The 23378-nt window shown below is 37.2% G+C and overlaps 1 protein-coding gene across 1 annotated transcript in view; it reads right to left on the bottom strand.

Moving 5' to 3' along the window:
• The window catches only part of HDAC9 (histone deacetylase 9), an 857715-nt gene extending 841861 nt beyond the window's left edge, over positions 1-15854 (bottom strand). Inside the window, exons 1-2 of the mRNA XM_063708393.1 lie at positions 15724-15854; positions 5273-5393 (exon numbers count right to left, since the gene is read on the bottom strand). Coding sequence (XP_063564463.1) covers positions 5273-5297 — 25 coding nt within the window. The 5' untranslated portion in view covers positions 5298-5393; positions 15724-15854. The remainder of the gene's footprint in view (positions 1-5272; positions 5394-15723) is intronic.
• Between the last annotated feature and the right edge of the window lie 7524 nt (positions 15855-23378).

Raw genomic sequence — 23378 nt, 5'->3', positions numbered from 1 at the left:
GTTAGAAGCTGTCCGGGGCAAAGGGTAGCCATTAGAAAAACAGCAGCTCTCTACTCAGTCTTTATATGAATGAGAAATAACCTTCTTTTCTGTTAGGCCTGCATTATGGAGTTTGTTTGTAGTGTTACAATAATGAAAATTATATAAGTTGAATTACCCACCAAAATTAATTGTGAAAAGCAAATATAAAAACAAATAAATGTTCAAAACAAATTTATACTGAACATTTTCAGAAAAGGTTTATGCCTCACTTATTAAAGCACTGTCCTTCAAAAACTAGAGAATGAATAAAATGCTTTATTTGGTTTATGTTTCAAACTTGAATATCAGATTGAGAAGTTTTGACTTACAAATGGCAAAAGAATGAATCACTTAACTGTGAAGTTAAAGTAGTAAAAAAAAAAAAAATCCAAAACAATAGTTAATAACTTTAACATACAGTGTTTCCTATTAATACCATACCCTGTGGATCAACTTCTGCTACAACAAACATCAAAAAACTAATTTGTTTTATTATCCTGGAATATTTTTCTTGAATATTACTTGAAATAGATAATTGGCCAGTGGCCTGAAAATATTTTAGTTATGTAGAGCTACCTGTCATGGGATTTGACCTGTATTTCATTAAAAAGCTAACTGATCATACTCATCTAGGGAAGCCATAACCTATTTGATTTGCCCTAAGACTCTGTTTCATTTAACATTCATTTTTTTGGTAACACACTATAAACAAACTGAAGAAAAAATACCCACTTGGACATTATGATATTTGTTTGTAGCTCTGTCCTGGTTTTAGTTTCCTACTTAATGGCTAAATGGCACCACAGTGGGTAATGCACTGGAGTAAAAATGGTGAATCATTAAAGAGTTGGTAAATTTTAAAAACAGGGGCAGGCCTTCTGGGTCCCATATGCTTCTAAAAAACCTGATGTTGTGCTGTATTAATTGAACCATGAAGCTTTTATTAGTCCTCTTTAAAAATGCTTGCAGAGAAGCTTTTATTAATGCTTGCCCCCAAATTGTTTATACTACTTAGCATTTCCATAACAATTTATATTTCAAAGAACTTTTTGATCATTAGTTACATCTACTCTACATTTCTATAGGGGAATTCAGCTGTTTAGCAAAACAGAGGCATGAAGATAAATCTCTTAACTAACTTTTGCCCAAGACTTGCCAGTAAGAAAATGAATAGAATATGAGAAAATGAACAGAATATAAGATCTTGCTATAAACCTTTCACTTCTATAAATAGCTTGGTCCTCTCACTCCATATGAGTAGAGTAGTTGTAAGTGTTCCCACAATGGTGAAAAGAGAGATGAGCTAGCTTTATACAAGGGGCTTTGAAAACTAATGTTACAGGACTTTGAAACACAGCTTTGGCCACTTTACCTAGAAGCCCACAAGGCCAGAGCATTGCACAATTCTAAGGGCAACAGGCACATTGTGTTCTATGCTTGGAAAATTCCTTTGGATGCGTTTTCATCAAAATTAATTACAAAAAATAGATTCATCAAATTTAAAAATCATGTTAGGGTTGATGTAGCCCAATTTATTTAAAAACGTTCAGGCTGAAATTAAGTTTTCTATAATCTTGAGATCAGACTAAAAAGCTGCCCTGGGTTAAAATATGCTTAAACTTCTTTCGAGGAAAATAAAGGCACTCCATAAAAATCTCTTTGGTCCATCCACCTCCCCATAAAAATGAGATGGCCTAGATAGACGCAAAGCCACTAGAATGTTCCCCTCAAATTATTGCCTTCTCTAGGTTTCCACAGTGTTAGCTTTCTTTCTTTCTTTCTTTTTTTCTTTTTTTTTTGAGACAGGGTCTTGCTCTGTGGCCCAGGCTAGAATGCAGTGCAGTGGCATCATCATGGCTCACTCACTGCAGCCTTGACCTCCTGGGCTCGAGCAATCCTCCCACCTCAGCCTCCTAAGTAGCAGGGACTACAGGCATGCACCACCATGCCAAGCAATTTTTTAAAAAATTTTTTGTAGAGATAGGATCTCACCATATTGCCCAGGCTAGTCTCGAACCCCTGGGCTCAAGCAATCTTCCCACCTAGGCCTCTCAAATTGCTGGGATTACAGGCATGAGCCACTGCACCTAGCCAGTGTTAGCTTTTTATTTATCTATCATCAGAGAACAAAATAACTGAATTAGCATAATTTTGCTCACAAGAGAAACATTTACTTGAGATAAGACTTGATGTGTTTTTTGTGTTTATAGTCTCCAAATATGAAACACTAGTGCTGTTGAATGGACTAAGAGCATTTCTACACTTTGCCAAGTCATAGCAAAGAGCAATATACATTCTACAATCCAGTATCCTTCCCCCAGGCTACCACACGATACTCTTTCAGGGAGGAGTCTGGAAATCTGTATTTTTAACAAGTCTCAGGAGATTTTTACTATCTGACATGTTTGGAAAATGCTAGATAAGATAAGTCCTAAAATCCTTCCTTCTGAGATTTGGCAATTCTGACAAAAATTACATTACTAGAAATAGTATCCATACTGCTGTACAGAGGAAATAAATTTCTGGTCCTAAATTTATTAAAATACTTAAGACACTGAATGGACTAAAGCTATTAATATTTGTGTCTCCCATGAAAGGGTGCTGTCCCTAAGGATAGAAACAATGTTTTAGTGCTCGTTGTGTCCCTATTGGGTAACACACTGGCTGGCACAAGTTAGATGCTTAATAAGTTTTGAATGAAGAGCTCAACTGCAGCAGCTAGCTGCCAATCTTATCCAGATAGTCTTTCCTGCATTCAGGATCCTCAGTGCCCAAAAGCAATACCCAAGGCTCTAACTTTGAACAGAACTGGGCAGCAAAATTAAAATAAAAACTAGTAAATTTTATATACAAAAATCAGCACTTATTGTTTGACTGAATACATGATTAAGACGGTGGCATTTTGTATTTCATATCAACCATATTTGAATATGGATGGAGAACGTTTCTAAGAATGATGTTAATGTATGGGAAAAATAAGAATTCACACTATACCAGAACCAATTTTGAAGACAAACATACTCAGTCTGAAACATGGACTATTAAAGAATTTCTGGAACTACTGAAGTGAGTCTATTTTTCTTTCTGGTGCACAATAACTCCTTAGAGCCATTTGTGGAACAAAAGCAAAATAAATGGATGGTGACTGCATAAGACCAATTTAATTCTCTTTTTAGATAGTGGGGAAAAAAGATGTAAGAAAAACATATTTTTTTCTAAATCAAACAATCAGGTTATTTCTCAGAATATATACGGCACCCTAAGATGCAGGCTAATAACAGGAGAAAAATTTTTTTTATGTTTGTGGCAGGAACATTTTCCTTTATCCATGCAAAGTGAATTTCAGGTCTCTGATCATAGTTTTTTACTTGCAATAAATAGAAGAAACTCCTACCCACCTGGCACATTTACTATCACTTTCCTCAACTTCAGATTTCATTCATAAAAACTTCCCAAACGGAGTTGATTGAGACTTCTGCATAATGTTATTGTCAACACAGCAGAATGATTTACAAGAAAAAAGTACACGAGGAAATTTTGGTGACCCTAAAGTCAAGTGAGCTTCACTCAATGGCTGTCTTATTTATCCATCACCTTTTCTCTCCTCGTAACTGAACAATTATCATGACTGGCAAGAATTTCCTCATCAAAATAGCAGCTTCAAGTGAGATTTTCATTTTATAAAATCAATATTCTTGGGGAGCAGGGTATACCAACATCCACTGCCAAACATTATCACAAGAAAAAAATACTTGACCACAGTGGTTCTAAATTAATGCCTCGTTTAAACAATCCAATTTTGAAACACTGAATTTATATACAAATAAATATACATAATATTTAAAATGCAATATACACCTATATAAGGTAAATGTTAATTTAAGTTCCTCCCAACAGAAAGAATAATAGTACTAGACTACAATTGTAATAAGCAATGCCGCTCACAGAACACACTTAAACAAGGTTGTTTGTAGAGGCTGGTAGGGGATGGGGTGAGAAATGGGCAGAAGAAGCTAAACCAGTGATTCCCAAAGTGTGGTCCCCAAGCAGCAACAGCATTGTCAGGGGAACTTGTAAAAATCACAATTCCTGTGCCCCACTCTAGACTTAGGAAATCAAAAACTATGAGAATAGGGCTTGTTTTAACAAACTCTCCAAGTGATGTCAATGCATGCTAAAGTTTGAGAACCACTAGGCAATAAAGACTCAGAGATAACAGGCATAAGTAAGTAACTGTCATCTGCTTAACCTAGTGACATGCCAATTATCAAACATGGTTGTGACTAAAGACTCAGGGATTTCTGGACTGCACCATTTAGAATCAAGTTCCAAATTCAGCATACAAGTTGGCGGCCTGTTGGGGATGTGGGGAAAGGTTGATGAAACAGCGGAATTCCCAAACAGCTAACTTGGGTGTGGCAATCCAGGGAATGAAAATCTTGGCAAGTTTTCTCCCTTATAAGCCCTGAATATGATAGTACATAAGCTTCAACTTAGTTCAATAAACCAAGGATATCAATATGCTAAGGAATCTATAAAGAAATAAATGCTCCTATAAGTATCCAAACAGAAAATTCTTGTAAAACTTGTCTGTTACTAGTATGTGGTATCTGACCCTACTTCATCATTCCCAAAACTTGGATTGTGTTTGTTCCAAAAAAATGACAGCCTGTTCCTGGAGGAATGGGTGTTGGCTGTGCTGATCACAGCACTACATGAGCAGCACACATCACTGGAATAGGAGGAAGCAGGTGCTGAGATTATAATTAAATATGTATATAGGAAACAGGAATGGCAGCAAAGAAGGGTGGGGAGGAAAAATATCCTTCCTGTGTGTCAAAGAGATGGAGGTGGAGTCAATCCACAAACTGACTTCCAAAGCCCCACAGTATAATTTAAAAGCATACAGACACATGTTAGGACAGAAAGATTACAGGTGAAAAATGGATTCCTATATAATAGTTCATATTCATAACTTCATCAAGTTCAATCTGAATGTTACCTTGGAAGCAGAAGAATTAAAGTCCCATGTTCAGACTACAATGCAAATCAAATCAGTTGTCCAGGAAGCAAACTGGGTTAAGCAATAGAGACTTAGCTATCCAATGCAAAATTCAAGATTTGTTACATTAAGCAATCTTTGTACAAAAAAAAAAGTTCCTTCATAAATTAAATTACTTGGTTTGAAACAACACAAAGCAACATCCTTCACATAAAGTCTATTAACAGTTTAAGAAGCAACCAGACTGACCAGGCTGTGCAGGTGAGCTCATCATGAAAATCAGAGGGACTGCTAAGACTAGGATGCAGATTCACAGCCTTTGTCGTTCAACTGCTGACGATGGTCCAGGAGGGGTTGGCAGAGGAGAAACCTAGAACATAAGAGAAATGCAGTGTTTAAGATACAAGCTATGTCAAGTCACACTGAAAAAGAAACACAGAGAACTGGCCTTGAGTGTCGACTCAGCCACAGTGCGACCATGTGTCTTTGAGGCAGTCATATCAACCTTCCAGGTCTCTAAGTCTTCATCTAAAAAAGAGCAAATTTAGCAGTCTCCCTTATAGCACAGGAATATTGTGAACACAGAAATAAAATAATAGGTATAGAAGGAATCTGTGAGGGAGAAAGCAATTCACACAATTATAATTAGCTTATTGTTTACTGTTCACTATAATTTGTTTGCTATTATCATTATTATAGAAATAAAAAAGCTTTTTTGGATTTTTGCATATAAGTATCTCATTACATAGCATTTTAAACTATCATTATCAAAGACTTCCTTTTACAGATAGGACCTCTTGGCAAAAAGAAATGTTTAATGGACTAAAAAAAGAACAAATAGGCCATAAACTTTAAGAGTGACAGAAAACTCCCATGATAATTTCCACTTCTTCTTGAGGTCTTTTGTAATCTTGTTCCAGCCCAAAGTAATAGCAACCATGGTCTTTCTAGGAGTCAGAGTAACAGGATGGACTTCTTAAAAGGAATTTAAGGGACTTTCTGCTTTTAATTTTAATGTACTTCCACTTCTAGACACTTAGAGGAAAAGCAACCGGAAGGACATTTTCCTAAGAGTTTACTGGAATGTCAAACTTAAGAAAAAAGCAGCAGCTTTTAAAATTACATTTAATGAGTTTCTTACTAAAATAGTATATCCCAATTGCACTATTTTTATAGACAGATGCTGTAACTCTGAGAATTACATACTCCTTTATCTTCATAATCCAATGTATTTATTGTGACTCGTTTTTCCGTCACTATTTTGAAAGTGTTATTGCTATTTTTGCCCAAATATATAAAGCGAGATATAAATACATATTTTCTTTGAATAACTTTATAACATCACCAAGAATACCTATAATACTTATATGGTGTCTAAATAGAAATGTGCTATTTAGTTATTCAAACAGCTAAGTAGCGTCATTAGACCTAGCAGGCTACTTCTCATCACATCCTTGGTGCTCAATAAGTATTAAGATTTAATGACAATTAAAATGTACATTTTTATAAATCTCCTTCAAAAATTATATTGATGTGCTGTTTTATTAACATCATCTGAACAGTCTTGATTTCTGTGTCAATGAGAAAGCAACATCTCTATAGAAAGATAAAAATGAAAAGCAAACTTTTTTATTTTTATATCAAAAAATGGACATTCTGACATTAGTTTTAGATAAAAATTGTTCAATGTGATATTTACTAAAATAATAATATCACCCTCTGGAAGGCCGAGGTGGGTGGATGACTTGAGGTCAGGAGTTTGAGACCAGCCTGGCCAAGATTGTGAAACCCCATCTCTACTAAAAATACAAAAAATTAGCCAGGCATGGTGGTGGGCGCCTGTAATCCCAGCTATTCAGGAGGCTGAAGCAGGAGAATCACTTGAACCCGGGAGGCGGAGGTTGCAGTGGGCCAAGATAGTGCCACTCCACTCCAGCCTGGGCAACAAAAGCAAATCTCTGTCTCAAAAATAATAATAATAAATATAAACATCACTCACATTGTTCTTTATATTTACAAAGTCCTTTTAGACATGCCACCATATTTGATATTACTTTCATAAGAACCATGCTAATAGATAACTTGTAACTCTCTCCTCTCACCCTGGACCTAATAGGTGAGGAAACGGAGATACTATCTGCTTCATAATTAAAAGTAAATAAAATAAAAGTTAAATTTACCTGAATTTGAATTTACAAACTATCTTAAATTAACAAGTGTGAGCTTCAAGATTTAGTCATTCTTACTTTTTTACATTGTAGTCTGAAACATTTTGTAAATGCTCTTGATACATTCTTGATTCTCAATGGCACAATTTGATTTTAAATTAAGAATAACGAATAGAAAGCAACAGGAAACCTTTAGAGAATGTAAGTGAAGCAGCTCTGAAAGGTAACTTCCATCAAGGGCATAGTTAGTGTGATTTTTAAAAAATTTTTTTCATCTTTAACGTCACTTTGCACAATTGATACTTGTGTATTTGCAAATATAACTCAAATTTAACCAATAATTTCCAACAATTCAACAGCAGTTAACTTCTCCCACTTATTTCCACAAAAACACACACAACAACTCTCCATGACATGCTGATTTGTGGCTGGGCATGTTAATAGTTGGGTTTTGACTTCACAGCTCCAAACCTGAGTTGCAAAGTAAATCTGGGATGGAAATATAAATTCGACTTACAAATATCAAGTCTTTTTGAAAGTTAAACAACTCTCCTTGCCTTCAGTCTTTTTAATAACTGCCTCACATGATACATTGCTCTAACATTTATGAAAATGTTATCTGAATACTCTTTTAATGAAAATGAATAGGCATTTCTATATTGATATACACTAGTTTCCATTTACTGCATTTCCATTTCCAATAATCCATATTAAACCAAAGTTATCATTACTGCCACAGCTGCACAAGTAGAATATGGTCATTTAAGGAGTTCTCCTAAAATGTTTCAGGGATACGGATCTGCTGTACATATGTGCACATCACATGTATGGATACATCATAGGCTATATATGCTTCCCTCTCCTCACACCCACAAAATCAGATTAGCAGCCTGATCCACACCTTTTAGGGACAAAATTGATATATAATTTTATACAAAGTAAGGCCACTTTAAGTTGCTTGGAAAAGAAAGAAGGGTCAGTGGCCAACATCTGTCGATGACAATGGGGAATTTATTCTCAAATCTTCCCACACTTCTTTATCCAAATGGGCTGCAGAGTAATAGACTGTTTAGAAGTTCCCCTCATATATTAGTCATTCTTATAAGCCTGAACTAGAAATAATAGGAAACTCGCCTTCAGGTGGGTAGATAACAAAAAAGAATAGAAAAATAATACAAATTGTTTATAAATACAGATTATCAAAACATATAATAGAAATATATCTGCTTTCAATTAATGGTTTCAATGAATTTTAACATGTTTCCCCATGCTGTAAAAAACATATACATATAGGTGCACATTTAAGGAGATAAACCCAAGTGCAGCAAAAACAACTGCTGCTATGAATCCTTTGTCTCTTAAGATCCAGGAATGGTTATTTTGGTTCTTAACTATATCCCTTGAGCTACATAAATCCACAATAAAAGACTAAGAGTCCTTTGCTTCAAAAAGATCATCTCTGACTACAATTTTGTCAGCTCTCTGAAAGTACGTTACTACTGTAATATCCTCAGATGTAGCACGGAGCAACAACTCAAGACAGTGACATCTTGCAGTCTCAGCTTACCCATGCAGCCAGAAAAAAGAGAGGGCACTACCACATTTCACTGTCCCAGCCTATTACTGTCCTTAACATCATACGTAGTGGTCTTCCATAGGTCCTTTAACCATTCCACCTATGTGGCCTTCTCAATAGTAATAGCATCACAAGTCAGCAGAGCTTTATATGTCACAAAGAAATTGCACATGGAGTATCTCTTCTGATCTTCACAACAGCCCTTTGGGTTATACCAAATCAGCTGTTATTATTCCCATTTTACAAACAAGGCATCTGAGGTGTAAAGAGGTTCAGGGATTTGTTTACAGATATGTGGCTGGTAAATGGAGGGCTAATCCTGTAACTCTTAGCCCAGTGCTTTCTTCGTGGCATTGCAAGGAATTACAGACCACTTGAGCAGAGCTGTTTGAACATCAAGACATTGCCTATCTACTCATTACAACTTCAGTAAAGGCTCATTGAGATACAGGTCTTCTTTACTAAAGGACCTATCAAGCCATTGAATAGATCAAACTCAGTCACAAAACATGATACAATGAATCCAAAATTTGCCATAAAAGTCTACAAATCATCTCACAACAGAAGCTTTCAAATTTGACTTAGACTTCATGTTCCTTGAATATCACAATAATCATTTTGGTTTTTAACTATACTCTGAGCTTCTTATTACAGTTGTCTTTTTCCCCCACTTTTGGGTAATTAGTATTATTTTGGATAGTGTGCTACTAAAAAAGCAGAACGCTTTCGTAGTCTATGTAGGTAACAAAAACCTTGTCTATTTAAATCTGATATATCTTTCTCATGGCTAGGGCAAGCCAAAATGTACAGTTCAGTCTACACAGCCATTCACACTTATCTACAGGTCCTTCTCTTCTCAAATTGAGCCATTAACCATGGTTCCTCCATAAAGTATCCTTCAAAAACTCAGTTTATCACAATCACTATACAGATCATTTATTGGTGGGAAATGCTTACTGTGCCAACACGTTGAACACCAAGAGATTCATCAGATCCTCAGTCTCTCTCTCTCTCTCTCTCTCTCTCTTTCTCTCATGCCTTAGAACCTGAAATTCTGCTGTAATTTCAACTTTGGAGAAAAGCATTAGAAAACCACTCTTAACATTGCGTTCAATTCAACAACCCTTACTGAGCACATACAAGACACATTGTTACCCAATATGGAAACCTTAGATTCTATTTCATTTCTCTGTTCTTGCTTTTACCATAGACAGTCACCAGAGTCAGAACACCGACCTCTTAAAAATATCTTTCTTATCTGAATCCTCCTTTCCATTTCAATTAATACTGCCTTAGCTCAATTAATTGTTTGTTCTTGATTGGATTCTTAATCTAGTCTTCTATCTGGTATCCCTGCCTCCAGGGAATGTATAAATAAATGAATGAGTCAGTAACTACAATTTGGTGACACACAGCTCCTTAGTTGGTATTCAAGTGCCTTCATAACTGGTCTCCTTTCATCCCACTTTTTCTCCTTCCTTCTTTCCCTCATGTATAACCCCTATGGTTTCAGGCAATCTGTGATTACTCCTAGAGTGATGTTCAACATTATTAGCTACTACCGAGGCACAGGCTACTCAGAATGAACACCTGTATAAGCACTGGTGGAGCTTTACTAAAACATATCAGCTGACTACGAGTCCTGACTATTCCTGCACAGTATCATTCGCGTGTCCATGCTTTTGTGTCTCTGTCTGCAAAGGATACTATTACCTTTTCTGCATCTCCCACCTTGAATTCTTGGGTTTTTTTTGGTTGGTTGGTTTTTGAGATAGGGTATCAGTTTGTCTCACGTGATCACAGCTCACTGCAGCTTCAACCTCCGAGACTCAAGTGATCCTCCCACCTTAGCCTCCTGAGTAGCTGGGATTACAGGCGTGTGCCACCACGCCCACCTAACATTTTTACTTTTTTTATAGAAACAATTTATCCCCATCGTCCTGCCTCAGCCTCACAAAGTGCTGGGATTACAGGTGTGAGCCACCACACCCAGCCGTATCTTGAATTCTTTAAAGCCATACTGAAATGAGAATTCTTAGCCAACCACTCCAAGTAAAAGATCAGCTTTCTCATCTCTGTTTCCACTGTATCTTGTACCATACCCATAATAACATCACATATGTTAGACAATAATAATGTATCTTATGTTAGTGGAGTACTTTCATCCATGATGAGACTATGTTCTTCAGTTCAGGGACTGCACTACATTCATCTTTGTAACCCCCACACCTGGTAGAGTACCTGATACATGGCAGGTACACAATAAGTTCCTGATGAATAAGTGAGCAGGCAGTAAGAACTTAACCAATGATTCTGTAGTTATGCAACTTTGAGGCAGAATCACTTATCCAGTTTGTTAGTATAGATTTCTGAAGGACTAGAACATAGTCCTTGGATTTGGATCAGAAAAAGAAAGAAAAATATCCTTGAGATGGGCCACCATCTAGAAAGGGCAAACCCAGGTGGGATGGGTGCCTTCATGGGTTGGGAAGACACCAGACATCCCCAGACCTTGCCCATGAAATATGTTGACCAAGATAGGGTCACTTCCCAGGCTTTTCAATTGAAGTAATTTCTTAGCTCATTGAAAGGATTCCGTTTCTCTCTCATCTTATTAGCCTCAGCTTTTTTTCCCCAAGGACATCCATCTTTTTATTAGACAAGCTCTATAAACTCAAGTTGGCCTCAAAACAATCAAACCACTTATTCATGAAGACAGGGGAACATGGGATACAGAGATGTAAGGACACTCGTTTCCCTTCAACTTTAAGTAGCAGAAGCAGGACTGTGCTCACAGTGCTCCTCATAATATTTATGTTGTCCTGAGGAATAGAATGATGAGAGTCTAGGACTCTGGGGGTTCTGGGGACTGGGAAGCTGATGGGCACAAGCAAGAGCCACATCAGCAATGCAGTCGGTGATGTAACCTTCCCCAATACCGTAACAGACACCTGCTGCTCTGATTCACCAAACATGCTGGCAAAGACTGGCATATCAATTACTTTTGGCTCATTCTGGACTCTGGGGAGTTATCTATGCAAGACTATTGGTTTCACTCCCCACCTGCACTGCCAAAGGTTTGCTGACTTCACCCTTAGAGTATCTAGGAGCAGAACATGTCACCCAGAAGGCCACACATCTAACATACAGTCTCTGTGCTTACATTTTAAAAGCAAATAATAAGCTCCATTCTAAGACTTTTAGGAGAACCATTTAAGAACAGGCTACATTGTTGGGTGTAATATAGAGCAGGGAACGCAGCTTGGGAGGTTAGTTATGCATATATTTTGCATATTTAAGATAAGATTCAGTAGTCTATACTATAAATATAACTCAATGGTAACATCTAAAAATACATAACATAATCAGGAATGGTCTGCTGGATATTGCATTTCATAAGAAGAAATCTTGCCAACTACAGTACCTGCACTAATAAAAACAGACCTTTTCGTAGTAAGCCTTGATTTTTAAACACTGGGCTTAGCCCCAGGGTATCCAGTACCCAACCCATATTCCAAATGCCTCTACATCATAAAGATCATTTTATCAAAAAGTCTTACTCCACTGATTTTTATTGGATCATCTTTGAAGGCCCTATCTGCAACTCCCCTCCTTGGACAATAGGGAGTCACAGCCACCATTATCACCAATTTGAGTTTAAAAGGAGACTCACAATGCCCAGAAACTGCAGGATATACAGGCTTCTTTTCAGTCATGGCAAAGAGGTTGTTAAAAAAAAAAAAAAAGAAAGAAAGAAAGAAAAAAAGCTTTGTCTACCTGTAAATACACACTGGACAGAAGTCCAAAATAGAATTGTGAAAAGGAAGTAATAGTCGAAGTGAAGGAACTTGTAACAGACAACCTCTGATACCTGTGCAGCAGGAGGGCTTTGTAACTCACACGCTATAACCTTCCCTGCAGAAAACTGCCAACCAAGCATGTTGAAAAGAACCCGTCTCCCCTGGTCTACTACCTCACCTGTGTGGAGGCATGGGTTATGATCAGCTAGCCAAACACAAAAGACCTTTAGCCATCATTGTAATTTAGAGTGATATGATTCTCTTTTTCAAGCTTCAATATTGTGTACATTTTTTAAAAATTCTGTGATTTCTTTAATCACATTTCTTTAATGCTGAAACTCAACTCTTGAAGATCTGATAATCCCCACGCTGAGCAAAGTGCTCTTGTAAAATGTTGCACTAGCTGGGCGGTCTGGAAGTCAATTAACCTCTCTGAGCCTCAGTTGCTTAAACATAAATTATTTAACTTATGAGGTCATTGTGAGGCTTGAAGGAAATAAATGTAAAGTAATCATTGGTAAGGTGAAGGTGCTCAGAAACATTGGCTGTTATTATCATTACAGAAATTTTATTTTACTTCAGGCCAAATTTCATCCCAAGAGAAAACAGTGACACATAGTGCCTCTCACTGTGGCACAGAGTCCTGCAGCACAACTATTAATCTTTCTCACTCCACTAGGGTTACAGCAGGTATCTAATTACTAAAGGTTTTTTTCATTCTTTTTCTTTCTTTTAGAAGGCAAATGTGTACTCTAAGGAAATATACTGTGCTATCCTTTGCTTGTGAATATACCGTGTTTACTTTAATCTTTCACTCGTGTTAGCTATATAAAAAAATCACTTGGATGTTAATAGAAAGAAAAACATTCAAATAGAAAAAAAAACTGTAAGTTAGAAACAAGTATCATTTTGTAGAAATGTGAAGGGAAGCATGAAGTCTATTCCCCTGATATTGTACAGATCTTTCTATATAGAACTTGAATATGTTTTAACAGATTGGCTTGGGAATTTCAATAGACCCTAAGGTCCCTCTATTTTGGGAAGGATATCACTGATCGTTTTACTCACTGCTCTACCTGTTGCTAGCAGTCCATACACTTTTAAGCCAGGCAAGACACATCTCTAGGCACAAGCAGATGTGCCCCTCAGGTGAAGAAGTGATAACAGAAAATACCCACACAATGCAGAAGGAAACCAGTATGAGTCTTAAGTCACCAGGGCCATTGCCCAAAGATGTGAGGTACATGGCACCCTCCCCAGCCAAGACCCACATTGACACTGATTCTGTTTACTCCTTATCCCTCCATCTGAGGCAGGAGAATAGGTTCTAGAGGCAGGGACCCTAAAGCCGATTTGCACTGACTTCCTAGAACTAAATCAAAAGGAAAACCCCAAGTTTCCATGCTCAAGTAACAAAAGGACCAAAGGCTACTCCCTTTGCAACCCTCCCCACCTTTTTCTGCAGGGCAGATGAGGAATTGAAAGCACCTCTAATTGGACCCCTCCCACAACCAATCAGGCTGGTAGAGGGCCAAGTCTTCATTTGTACAGAACTTTATAACTTCACTTCAGCCTCTGATTGGTCACTTTCTGCAACCAATCAGACTGGTCGTGGGCTGCTACTTCATTTACATAGGGTGTATATCAAGTAACCAATGGGAAACCTCTAGAGGGTATTTGAACCCCAGAAAATTCCATAACAGGGCTCTTGAGCCCCTATGCTCAGGCCACTCCCACCCTGTGGAGTGTACTTCATTTTCAGCAAATCTCTGCTTTTGTCACTTTATTCTTTCCTTGCTTTGTCTGTGCGTTTGGTCCAATTCTTTTCACCGCTAACACATCTGTGACCCTCTTTTCTACTAGGTTTCTCCAGAATCCCTTGCAATTGATTAGGCCACTGGTTATTTGGCCCCTTTCCAAAGAACTTACCTTCACTAATGAGTTGAACCAACCTCATCTCCCATCTTTATCTCCATCTCCTCCTCCCCTTCCAAAGAACCCTACTTTATACCTACAACTTACTTCAATTCCGTCCCTCTCTGGTTCTTTTCTAGCCAATGCTGTTCCTTTGTCTACAGAAACTTCCTTGTGAAAACACACCAATACACCTAATTTAGGATACACCTAAATTTCCAGAATACACCAATTTGTAAAAAATGAATCATATCAGATATTGTGTTCTTTGAACTTTACCCTATAATCAGTATTGACTTTTCTAACTTACACAAACTTTATATTCAAGTTAAGAACAATCCAAGTTCATGCTATGGAACCTTGTGGACTATATTTTGCACAGGAGCAAGTTAGCTCTGCTTGAATGTAACATGTACTTATTGAGTGCTTGCTATGAATGTTCAGAGCTGGGAGAGTTGTTCAGATAGCTCCTGTCTCCCAGATTTCATACCAGTGATTTCTCAGAGTACAGTCCAAGAACCCCTCAGAAAATGCAGATGCAGACACTCAGGACTTATCTGAGACCTTCTGAATCAGAATCTTTAGGACAAGGGCCCAGAAACAGCATTTTAAACAAGTTTCCATGGTGATTCTTAACTAAGCTAAAGTACGAGAAGCACAAGAGAAACAACATATGCATATGAACAATTAAGAAACAAAATAACAAACATATATAGAGAGCAGAACAAGGAAAAGAACCCTGACTTTGGAGTCTGGCTGACCTTAATGCAAATTCCAATTGCTGTATTTTCACAGGCAAATTATTTACCATTCTGACCTTCAGTTTCCTCACTGGTAAGCTGCTGGCTCTAATAATTACTTGCAGGGTCACTAGGGATGAGTGATAATATATTTAAAATACTTAGCATACTGCTCAATATATGTGAGACATTATGACATTCAGGGCCTCTGTGTTACAAACTGCCCCTCGAATTGTGAAACACTGCAGCCCTGATAGCTATTTTCTTTAAAAAAAAAAAAATGGGACAGCACAAGTGCTACAGGAATTAGAAGGGAGTTCTCACTGTGATTAGAGGTAGAAGGGAAGATACATGAAAGAGCTGGTGCACAGCTTTAGGAGACTGAAATTTATTCAAACATGCATGGGTGGTAAAAATGTCCTCCTTTCCCAGAAGTTCTCCAAGTCATAGCTACTACGCTCAGTGAATTGTAAACAATTGCAAGAAACAATTTAAAAATTACCTTGCTGTGTCCTTCAACTATTCTGTGAATTAAATGATCTATTTTTATATTCCTCATATCATAAAACATTTCCACTGTCAAAATTATCCTCAAAATTATCTCAAGTTTTATGCTAGTAACATGATGATAGTTTGTTGTATGTAGCACATTCCATTCCCAAGGAGATAGTGGAATTTTATACAGACAGCTTCACAAATATGCCATCAGTTATTTATACACAAAATGATAGTACTGACCTCCTGCCAGAAGAGGGAACTCTGGGTTACTATACTATGATTACAGTACAATATAGGCTGCAGCTTTTCTATCATCTCTTCGAAGAACCATGTGAAACATGTCTAGTGAGGATCAAGGAGGCTGCAAAGACATTCACCTGCTCCAGGAAACTAACTGGCCCATGAGAGGATAAAGCCTCTTAATGATCCCATCAGTAAAACAGGCTACTTGATTAAGCTAACTCACTCAGAACCAATCCTATTAAACCTCATTATTCCTGTGAAGAATCAAAAGTATCTGCAACTCCATCTCAACAAATGGAGTAAAGTTTCAAATGATAAAACCTGAAAAAACAAGGGAACAATTACTAAGTATATAATTACAGTGTCAGAACTCAAAACAAACTCCGCACTCAATCCACAGGACATCTATTCCCCCTGAGTGAGAAAGCCACCTTTGAAAGTGAAGATCTATATAAAAACAAGGGGACCAAAACAATTCATTTAATTGAAGGCAATTTCTATTATTTCTATTAATGTCATATAGGGGAAGAGATACAGCCTTTGCTTTTATATTCCAGTTCTGCAAAAAAAAAATGCATATATATATATGCATGTATTAAAATAGACTGAGACAGATTAACACACATAAATAGCTCAATCCAACATCTGTAGCAGCCCTTTAGATTGTATTAAAGTCCTAGCTGTTTATCAGGCTGGTAAATCATATCAGCTCCTAGTTATTTAAATTGCCAGTTTCCAGGCAACCATTTCTTTTTGTCAACTGTCACTCACTCTTAAGTTCCTCTGCAATACTTCCTTAAGAAAAAAATAGTGAAAAAATCTTGACACACTTATTTTGGGCATAAAAGATGCACTTAATTTTATCTCTGATCTTCAAGAGTCTGAGAATTGAGTGATATTGGGAAAATAAAACCTGTTTAGTGAGTTGGAGGAGCAGCAGTGTTGGAACAGAGAGTGATGTGGATGAATACCCAGACAGAAAAGTTGTGGGACTTTGCTAAAGTAAGGGTCCCTTTTGGGACCCAGCTCACAGTAGAGGTATGTTTGTGACAAAAGCCTTACAATAGAAAATATGCACTCCAGAGATAAGAGAAGATTCTCAGCAAAATTGATGTCCAGTTATTATTTTTATAATCATGCTTTTCAAAGTAAGGCAGAGTCCCTTAGCCAACAAAGATAATATTGCAGTGTGTATGCAATTCACTTTGTCAATACAAGCGCTTCTAGAATCGCCATTCCCTGTCTCTCTGGACATCAGTTTCAGACCAGATCATCTCTAAACTTTTTGCTAGCAATAACATTTTATAAACCCATCAATCTTTAAATTACACAGTTCTCAATTGCGGCCTATATAAAACTGGACCAACCTAATAAATCAGAATGTTTTGTTGCTACATCTCAAAAAAAAATAGAAACATATATATCTAGATACAAATAAAATTATTTCAATGTATAATGGTGCTCTTTATTTAAAAATGAAGAGGGATATCTTACTTCAAGTAGGAAATGGCAGAACTTGCCGACTTTGAATTAAAATCTTTGTGCACTAAAAAAAAAAAAAAAAAAAAAAAAAAAAAACCCTAATAAAGTGCAAAGACAAATCACACTGGGAAAAATATGGGAATGCAAGTAACCAACAAGAATTAGTAATGGGATTATGGCTGAGCACTTTAGATTACACCTGTAATCCCAGAATTTGGGGAGGCTGAGGCGGGAGGATCACTTGAGACCAGGAGCTCAAGATCAGCCTGGGCAAAAATAGCAAGATGCCATTTCTACAAATTTAAAAAAATGAAAAACTGGGCTGGGTGCGGTGGCTTATGCCTGTAATCTCCCAGCACTTTGGGAGGCCAAGGCGGGCAGATCACAAGGTCAGGAGATCGAGACCATCCTGGCTAACACAGTGAAACCCTGTCTCTACTAAAAATACAAAAACTAAACTAGCCGGGCGTGGTGGTGGGCACATGTAGTCCCAGCTACTTGGGAGGCTGAGGCAGGAGAATGGCGTGAACCTGGGAGGCGGAGCCTGCAGTGAGCCGAGATCAAGCCACTGCACTCCAGCCTGGGCGACAGACTGAGACTCTGTCTCAAATAATAATAATAATAATAAATAATAAATAATAAATAAATAAAAAACCTTGGCCATGCATGGTGGTACGTGCCTGTAGTCCCAGTTACTCAGGAGGCAGAGGTGGCAGGAACATTTAAGCCTAGGAGGCCAAGGCTACAGTTAGTTATGATCACACCACTGCACTCCAACCTGAGTGACACGGTGAGACCCTGACTCTAAACAAAAAAAAAAAAAGAAAAAATTATTATTATAAGAATTAATATGTTGTTAAATATTATAATTAACTACTATTTTTTCTTTTCTTTTTTCTTATGTATAAATGAGTAAGAAAACAAAACAAAGAACAATTTAGAAATAAGAAAAGGACAGAAGCAGGCAATAAATAAAAAAGACAATTTCAGCAGCTAATAATTATATGGAAAGATGCTCAAAGAGATACCAAAACACATCCATCCAATTGGGTAACATCTTAAAGTCTTATAATCCTCACGTTGGCAAGGATATGGAACAGTTAAAATTTTCATACACTTTCAGAGACAGTATAAATGCACACACCATTTAAAATAGCAATTTAAAACTATCCTGTCAAGTGGACAATATATGACACCCTATAATCTGTGTAGGTACAATACCATCCCCCTGCAAAGATATTCATGACCATATCCCCAGAACCTTTTATTATATTACCTCATATGCCAAGGGGAATTAAGGTTGCAGGTAGAATTTAGGTTGCTAATAAAATGACCTAAAATCATAAGATTATCCTGGATTATTCAGAATGGCCCAATGAATTCACAAGGATTCTAAAAAGTGGAAGGGAGAGGCCAGATGTGGTGGCTCACACCTGTAATACCAGCACTTTGGGAGGCCAATGTGGGAGGATCACCTGAGGTCAGGAGTTCGAGACCAGCCTGGCCAACATGGTGAAATCCCATCTCTACTAAAAATACAAAAAAATTAGCTGGGCGTGGTGGCGAGCGCCTGTAATCCCAGCTACTCAGGAGGCTGAGGTGGGGGAATCGCATGAGCCCGGGAGGCGGAGGTTGCAGTTAGCCAAGATCACACCATTGCACTCCAGCCTGAGTGACAAAAGCGAGACTCCATCTCAAAAATAAATAAATAAATAAAGTAGAAGGGAGAGGCAGAATACAGTCAGGCAGAAGTGGAGATGTGACTATGGAATAACAGTCGATGCAGCAGTGCTGGTTCTTCAGTCCTGCTGAAGATGCAGGAGAGAGACCATGATCCAAGGAATGTGAGCACTCTCTAGAAGCCAAAAACGGAAAGCAAATGGATTCTTCCCTACAGGTTCCAGAAGAAACACAGCCCTGCGGATACCGTGAGTTTAGCCCAGTGTGAACCATGTCAGATTTCTCATCTATAGAACTCGAAGATAACACATTTCTGTTGTTTCAAGCCAGCACACTTAGGATAATTTGTTTCAGTAGCAATAGGAAACTAGTAAGTGACCCAACAATTCCACTCCTAGAGAAATTCCCCAACATCTTCTTGAGAAAAATCACAAAAATATTAACAGCAAGACAATGTAGAACAGAAATTCTGGAAACAGTCTAGATGTCCATCAACAGGAGAATGAATATGTGAAAACTGCAGCAGTTTATATATTAGAATAATACACAGCAATTAATACAACGGACCTAGAGCTATATATGTCAAAATGGATACACCTCAATACTTACAGTAAATTAATGACATAATAAAATCAAAAACGATTTATATAATATACCACATATATAAAGTTCAAGAACATATGAAATAATATCATAATATTTATGAATAAATATTTTATATTTAAAAGAATAGATAAATGGGAATGGTAAACACCACATTCAACTCAGGATAATGGCTAACTCTGGACAGTGAGTGAAATTTTACAAAGAGCACTTCAACTATATTTTAAATGCCTTATTGCTTAAAAAAAAAACGAGTCCTGAGGTAAGACAAAACATAAACATATAATGAGTAGATGAGTATTTATTAAATTTATTATTCATATTTTTCTGAATTACTAAAATATTTCATAATAAAAAAATAAACAACATATGCTCCAATGATGTATTTTCCATGTGTCCACCAGCGAACAAGCAAACTGATTCTTCCCAAGTTCACAGAAAATGATCTCACCCAAGGAAGTATCCCTATTAACTTGCCAATTAAAAGACAAAAATACCTAAAAGCAAACATCAATATTTAATCCAATTTTTGTAACCTTCCAAATGTACACTAAAACAAGCAGTGTATTTTTATTTTTCCTTTTATTTTAAGCAATTTCATCTTAAGTCTGCAAAGTCAAGAAGTAATTCACATTGGGAGGGTTTCTTCTGCATGTCTCCAAAGAGGCACACCCAGGTATGAAGAGGTCTATTTGCAAGCGGGTATTTACAAAATGGACCATAATAAATATACTGTCACCTTTCAGACAAAAAAAAAGGGAGATGATTCATTTAGGAAAAAGAGTTTAAATAAGCTATAAGTTGTTAAATAGACAAAATAACATTACATATCCTTGTCAACCCTCCACCAATGAGGCTCAATAAACCTATTTGCTAAAATATACAAATATTGAGGAAAAAATATAAATCCACTTTTTGTGGTTTAATATTTTTCCCTTGTTACTTATACTTCTATCAAACATGATGCAATTCCTATTTTTCTCTTTTTTAAGGGACAATGTCTGTCTAACGCCCCCAGGGCATTATGAGAAGATTAAAAAATGACTGTTCTGCTTCTTGGGAAAAATGTTAAAAATGAGGGGGTTTTCTGATTTGAATGCTTTTCCTCCTAAACTGGAAAACTTAAACTTGTTCTCTAGGAAGCATTAATAACTTAAAATACTGGAACCAAATTGTTTTCGCTAGAAGGAAAAAATAAATACAAGAAGAATCGAAAATAATGTGTAACTTAAATATATGACACAAATAAAAGTTAAAAGCATTGTTTCTGCAGCCCATTGTTGCTGAACTAAAGCTTATTCAATGTCTTAAAAAAAACCAAGGTCTCTTTCTTTTAAGCCTGAGAAAACTAATTTTAAGTAGTTTTGGGTGGTACATAACTTAATACCTGTGCTGCCAAAACGCCAATCACAACATAAAAGCATAAACATAGCAGCTCTGAAGAAAAACTTTTTCCTTTGTTGTTTTCCTGACCAAGCCAAGCCTGAGCCCAAATAAATTTATGTCCCAATCAACCACTGTGAGTATTGAAAATGAAGAGTTGCCATATCATACCTAAAATGGAAGGTAAACATATTATTCTAGATTCATTTATAGAATACTATTCAACGTACTAATGGACTATTAGGTAATAGACTAAAAACTATTACCTAAGAAACAGTGATGTAAGAAATAGCTCAGCCAGACATTAAGTTACAATCAAAGCTCTTATCCCTTTAATTGATGCCGTATTTATTCAGAGCACGACAGCATTCAGCATTCTGGAATTACTTGATAGGGTCCCTCTTCTTCAATAAGACATTTCCTTTTCTTGATCTCTTTTTCTTCTGTTTCCTTTTTTTCCCAACCAATCAGCATGAAGATTCTTTTGCTGGTGAATCAACAGTCTTATATATTTGCTATGTGCCCTTTTTCCAGAGAAATACCATCTCTTGTTCCATTGACCTCTTTTGTGGGGTCTTTCTGTTCTGCCCTAAATTTGCTCCTCTCGGGATACCTCTATTTCTCCTAGGTTGAGCTTGCTCAACGTAACACAATAGAGATCTCTGAAACTATCTAGGCTACTTTGCTCTCCTTTAGAGGAACTTCCTCACTCACCTCTGACAGATCACCGGTATCTGAATACAACCCCTATCAAAGATTCAGCACATCCATTCTATTGATGAGAAAATCATAAACATTTAAAAGATGTTCCTTATATTAAGTTAAAATATACCCCTCTGTAACTTCTATTTTTTGGTTTGCTCCAGTCAGTCCTCTGGAGTGTTCCAGAATCTCTTTGTTATAGTACTAATATATAGTCATTCAATTATTTGAATGCTATCATGTTTCTTTCCAATCTTAAATATCCTCTATTCATTCAAATAAGGTTTTAACCCTAAAACCATTAGCCCAACAAATATGCACAGCTTCCACTACCAAATGCTGTTAACTTAGTAATATGATTGACATATGTCTGGATAATATACTGGTAGGTACTACAGCACAGCCCTTACCAGCTCAGTCAACTTGAAACCATACAACTGCACCCAATGCCATTACATCACCCTGTATTTATCACTTCAAATTATCTCCATGAGATTATCTTGCTTATTCATTGCTTCTTATTGAGTGTTTGCCTACATCAGACTATACCAGACTACAAGCTCCATGAAAGCAAAGATTATGTCTGTCTAATTCACAGGAATCAAAGATCAGTGCTTGACATATGACATATAGTCCATATCAATTGTTGACTGTCCAAATAAAATCAGCCTAAAATATTGCTTCTCAGGGATGTCACCTGAATAAATCTTCAGGATCACTTACTGACCTAAAATAAAGCCTAAGTGTTGTCCACAAATTGTGGAAACACAAAGCAAGTGAAACTTAAGTCTTTGTGGCTAGGGAGTGTTCCCAGAGTCAGTGATGACAAGCTGACTTCTACAGGAGGAACAGAAAGATGTTATTCAAAATACATTTTTACAATAAACATACAGTACCACAAGGTCTTTCTACTTCATTCCTCAGACCTCAGGGAGTTTGAAACTTCAAGGTGGTTAGAAGAAAAGGTACAGGGAACAGAATGTGTGACTGTGCAAGCAAAAAAAGAGGACGATCCAGAAACTGCTAGCACAGTGACTGAGATGATGGCTGGGGAGGAGATGGAAAGAGAAAAGGCAGAGAGTGAGGCTGAGGAAGAGATGGAAAGAGGAAACTTATCAGGGCAGATCACGAAAAGGAGAGCAGAGAGGCTTTCAGAGGCTTAAACAAGAGTACAACATCATAGGGTTAACTTTTAGGGAAAAAAAGATATGGTGGTCTCAGAATGGTGCATATAGCAGAGGAGGGTATGACTAGGGACAGGAAGACTGGGCAGAAAGCTGCAGCAGAATTCCAAATAAGAGAGAAAGGGAGACTGAATTAGAATAATAGGAGTGGGGTTGAACCAGAGGGAATGGGCAGGGAAATCCACAGAGGTAGGACCCACAGGGCCAAAAGATGACAGGGTGAGTGAAAGGGGAAGTCCAAGATGACCCCGAAGGTTTCTGATTTGGTGGACCAGAAGAAGGTTCCAGTTTCAGAAATCAGGAACAAAGAATGAGGAACAACAAGCAGTTCAGAAGCCTTCACTTTCCATGAACTGTGGGAAAAAAATACCTCAAAGTGTTA

The sequence above is a fragment of the Gorilla gorilla genome, chromosome 6 (genome assembly GCF_029281585.2).
Source record: "Gorilla gorilla gorilla isolate KB3781 chromosome 6, NHGRI_mGorGor1-v2.1_pri, whole genome shotgun sequence".
In the NCBI taxonomy this organism is placed as follows: Eukaryota; Metazoa; Chordata; class Mammalia; order Primates; family Hominidae; genus Gorilla; species Gorilla gorilla.
The sequence above is the reverse complement of the archived record's forward strand: the minus strand, read 5'-3'. Positions and strand labels throughout refer to the sequence as shown.